The sequence below is a fragment of the Quercus robur genome, chromosome 4 (assembly GCF_932294415.1).
Source record: "Quercus robur chromosome 4, dhQueRobu3.1, whole genome shotgun sequence".
NCBI lineage: Eukaryota > Viridiplantae > Streptophyta > Magnoliopsida > Fagales > Fagaceae > Quercus > Quercus robur.
Genome location: NC_065537.1, coordinates 31214729 through 31218308, shown reverse-complemented (window position 1 = coordinate 31218308; position 3580 = coordinate 31214729). Strand labels below are relative to the sequence as shown.

Genomic DNA, 3580 nt, shown 5'->3' with positions numbered 1-3580 from the left:
GGATAGCTCTAATTTGATCGGGGTTGGCTTTGATGCCCCTATGGGTCACCATATAGCCCAAGAACTTTCCTGATCCCACTCCAAATGAACACTTAGACGCGTTCAGGCACAACTTGTGTCTCCTCAGGACTTCAAAGATATCTCTGAGGTCCCTCACATGCTCGGACACCAATTTACTCTTTACTACCATGTCATCTATGTAGACTTTGATGTTCTTACCCATTTGCAGCTCAAACATCCTGGTCATCATCCTCTGATAGGTGGAGTCGACATTCTTCAAACCAAAAGGCATCACTTTATAGTGGTAGTTTCCGATGGGAGTGACAAAAGCGATCTTTTCTTGGTCATTTGTAGCCAGGGGTATTTGATGATATCCTTGAAAGGCGTCTAAAAAGCTCATTCGAGGATGTCCCGTGGTTGAGTCCACTAACCGATCTATCTGAGGCATAGGGAAGGGATCTTTCGAACAGGCTTTATTCAGGTTCGTGAAGTCCATGTAGACTCGTCATTTCCCGCTCTTCTTCTTTACCACGACTGTATTGGCCAGCCATTCAGGGTAAAAGACCTCTTTGATAGCCCCTACTCTCTTAAGTTTCATCACCTCCTCATTGACCGCATCAGCATGCTCTTTCGACGGTGCCGAGAGGGTTCTTTCTTGGGCGTAACAGCCGGGTTAACATTAAGATGATGGCATATGAAGTTTGGATCGACCCCGGGGGCCTCGTAGGTGTCCTATGCAAACACATCCACATTTTCCCTAAGGAAATCAATTAGCTCTTCTTTCTCTTGGGGTGGTAGCTCTGAGCCGAACTGAAAGAATCTCTCTGGATCACTGCCCACAAGAACCTTTTCCAAGTCCTTGCAACTCGCCTCATCGGCTGATCCCCCACCAATCGTGGTCAGGGTCATTAACTGCTATAAGGGATTCTCGATATGGGTTGGGGGCTCGGCACTTGGCCTTTGTGAGATGGCGGATACCATGCATTGTCGAGCCATGGCTTGATCTCCTACTATTTCTTTGACTTGACCCTCCGACGAGTACTTCACCCTTTGGTGCAAGGTAGAAGAAACAGCCCCTAAGGCATGAAGCCAAGGTCTAGCTACAATGGCGGTGTAAGTCGAATATGCATCCACCACTATGAAGTCCACCTCCACTATGTCCGAGCCAGTTTGTATGGGCAGTCTAATCTGGCTTTTCAGAAAAACAGTTTTCCCTTCGAAGCTTACTAAAGGGGAGTCATATGCCTTCAGGTCTTCGAGCCTCAGTTTCAGCCCCTTGTATAGGTCGGGGTACATCACCTCCACAGCACTGCCTTAATCGACTAACACCCTCTCGATGTCATATCCCCCAATCCTGAACGTGACGACTAGAGCATCGTTATGGGGTTGAATAGTTCTAATCTTGTCCTCATCCGAGAATCCTAGTACGGGTGAAGCCATCCCCTTGGCTCTCTTAGACTCACGGTCATCGTTCACAGCAGGGAGTTGAGCCACCGACATTACCCTGGAAGGATGGGAGCCCGTTTTTCCTGGAGCGGCGAGAATGGCATTTTTCGTGCCAATGGGCAGACTTAGGTCCCCTGCCGCGTCTCAATGTTCGTCCATTCTTGTCGGCCGTTTGTATGATACAAGAGATGACTTAACTTTCCCTCTCGGACTAGCTGGTCCAAGTGGTTTTTCAGGTTCCTGCATTCATTGGTGGTGTGCCCCGGTTCTTGGTGGTATTGACAGTATAGGTTCTGGTTGCGTTTTGTGGGGTCGCCTGCCATCCTATTTGGCCATTTGAAGAATGGCTCGTTCTTTACTTTCTTCAAGATCTGATGTAATGGATCCCGGAACACAGCGTGGACTGCCTGCGCCCCGACGGATCTAGGCTGCTCCGTGTAATCTCTTCTCAGCCGATTGTTGCTGCTAAATCGGTCTGACCTGAAGTCCCTCCTCTCCTGAGGGACAACCTTCGCTTTACCCTTACCCATCTGCTAGTCCTCTTCGACCCTCTTGTACTTGTCGATTCGGTCCATGAGTTGACACACGCTGGTGACCAGTTTCCCGGTCAAGGATTTCCTTAAATTGTGCTCTGTCAGCAGGCCTCTCTTGAAGGTGCTGATGGCAACGTCATCATAATTACCCTCTATCTCGTTATACATCTCCCAGTACCTATCTGAGTAGGCATTCAGGGTCTTTCCTTCTCGCATGGATAAGGACAGGAGGGAATCCAAAGGCCGAGGAACCCTACTACTCGTGATAAAGCTAGAGCTGAAAGCCTGGGTTAGCTGCTTAAAGGAATTTACGGAGTTTGGCTTGAGGTCATCAAACCACCTCATCGCCATGGGTCCCAAATTGGACGGAAATACCTTGCACATCAAGGCTTCGTTTTTAGAGTGGATGGCCATCCTCTGGTTGAATTGACTTACGTGCTCCACAGGGTCCGTCCGATCATTATATATGGTGAAAGTGGGTTGGTGGAACCACCGAGGAAGTTTAGCCCCCTCTATCTTGCGTGTGAAGGGTGACTAGGAGATTCAGTCCAAACCTTTGCTCATAGCGTCGTTTGCTAGGCCCTTGTAGGACGGACTCTTATAGCTGCGTTTATGAGGTTGCTCTTCCTCATAGGAGAAGGTTTCACTTGGTGGGATTCTCGACCTTCGCCTGTATTCGTTGTCCTCTTCATCACTGGTATCCGGGCTGGGGGAAAGACGCCTTCGCTGTGCTTAGCGTAGCTTCCTCTTCACGTTGTCGATTTCTTGCCGTAGAGCCCTATTATCGTCCCGCTTTTAGGATGCATGACCTATCCCTTTCGAACAGCTTCTGCTCGTGCGGGAGGTATTTAAGCTACCCTCTTGTCACTTGTCTTGGTCTTTTTCCCGTTCAAGGTTAAGAAAGTTGTCCTACCGTTGGGAGTCTGTGGGTCCCGTTTGGCGCAGACCTGATCCTTCCATTTCTAACGGTCGCACTTGCTGAGGCACAAGTTCTCCCCACAGACGACGCCAATTGTAGGGTCACAATTTGGGGCCCAGGCCGAACAGGTGTGGGATTCTGGTCCAAGGAGCCCAGAAATAATGAATTTGTAGAGAGTGGGCTATAGAACTAGGCCTTAACGAAGTGTACACTGGCTAAAGTTGGGCTATACAACAATTAATAGTAAGCAAATCCTCTTATTGCCCATAGATTCTCAGTCTGAGGAGATGAGATGAATGTATACGGGTCCCTGTTCAAAGACTATGGTTATTTTTCCCGTTCTTCTGTTCTACCTCCCTTTTTCTTCCTTTTCTCCTCATGAGGACTCCTTCTCTTATATAATCTTCTTGAAGCCATTAGGGCCTTACACTTGTTGATTATCTGGACCCTCACTTAAATGCTTGTCCCATCGGACATCCCCTCCATCTTTCTGTGAGTTGTGGTAGCCAAGGTAGCACTGTTTACAGGTCCTCTCCACATTAATGTAGCCAGAAAAGTAGTTGCAACACATTTAATGTGACAGCTGCAGCCTCTCCTTGGACATCTTACGTTTCCTTCTTTGCCACGGGTCTGTGGGACTCATCCTTGTTACTAATGTCCGTTGGGGCGGGTCCTTCTAGTA

General features: G+C 48.5%; 1 protein-coding gene across 1 annotated transcript; it reads right to left on the bottom strand.

Moving 5' to 3' along the window:
* Positions 1 to 915: 915 nt before the first annotated feature.
* Positions 916 to 1296, bottom strand: LOC126721744 (uncharacterized). Its single transcript, XM_050424803.1, has one exon. The coding sequence runs from the start codon at positions 1294 to 1296 to the stop codon at positions 916 to 918; it is 381 nt and encodes a 126-aa protein (XP_050280760.1).
* Positions 1297 to 3580: the final 2284 nt, after the last annotated feature.

Coding starts and splice junctions, on each gene's coding strand:
- LOC126721744 (XM_050424803.1), bottom strand. CDS start 1,296: ATGTACCCCGACCTATACAAGGGGCTGAAACTGAGGCTCGAAGACCTG.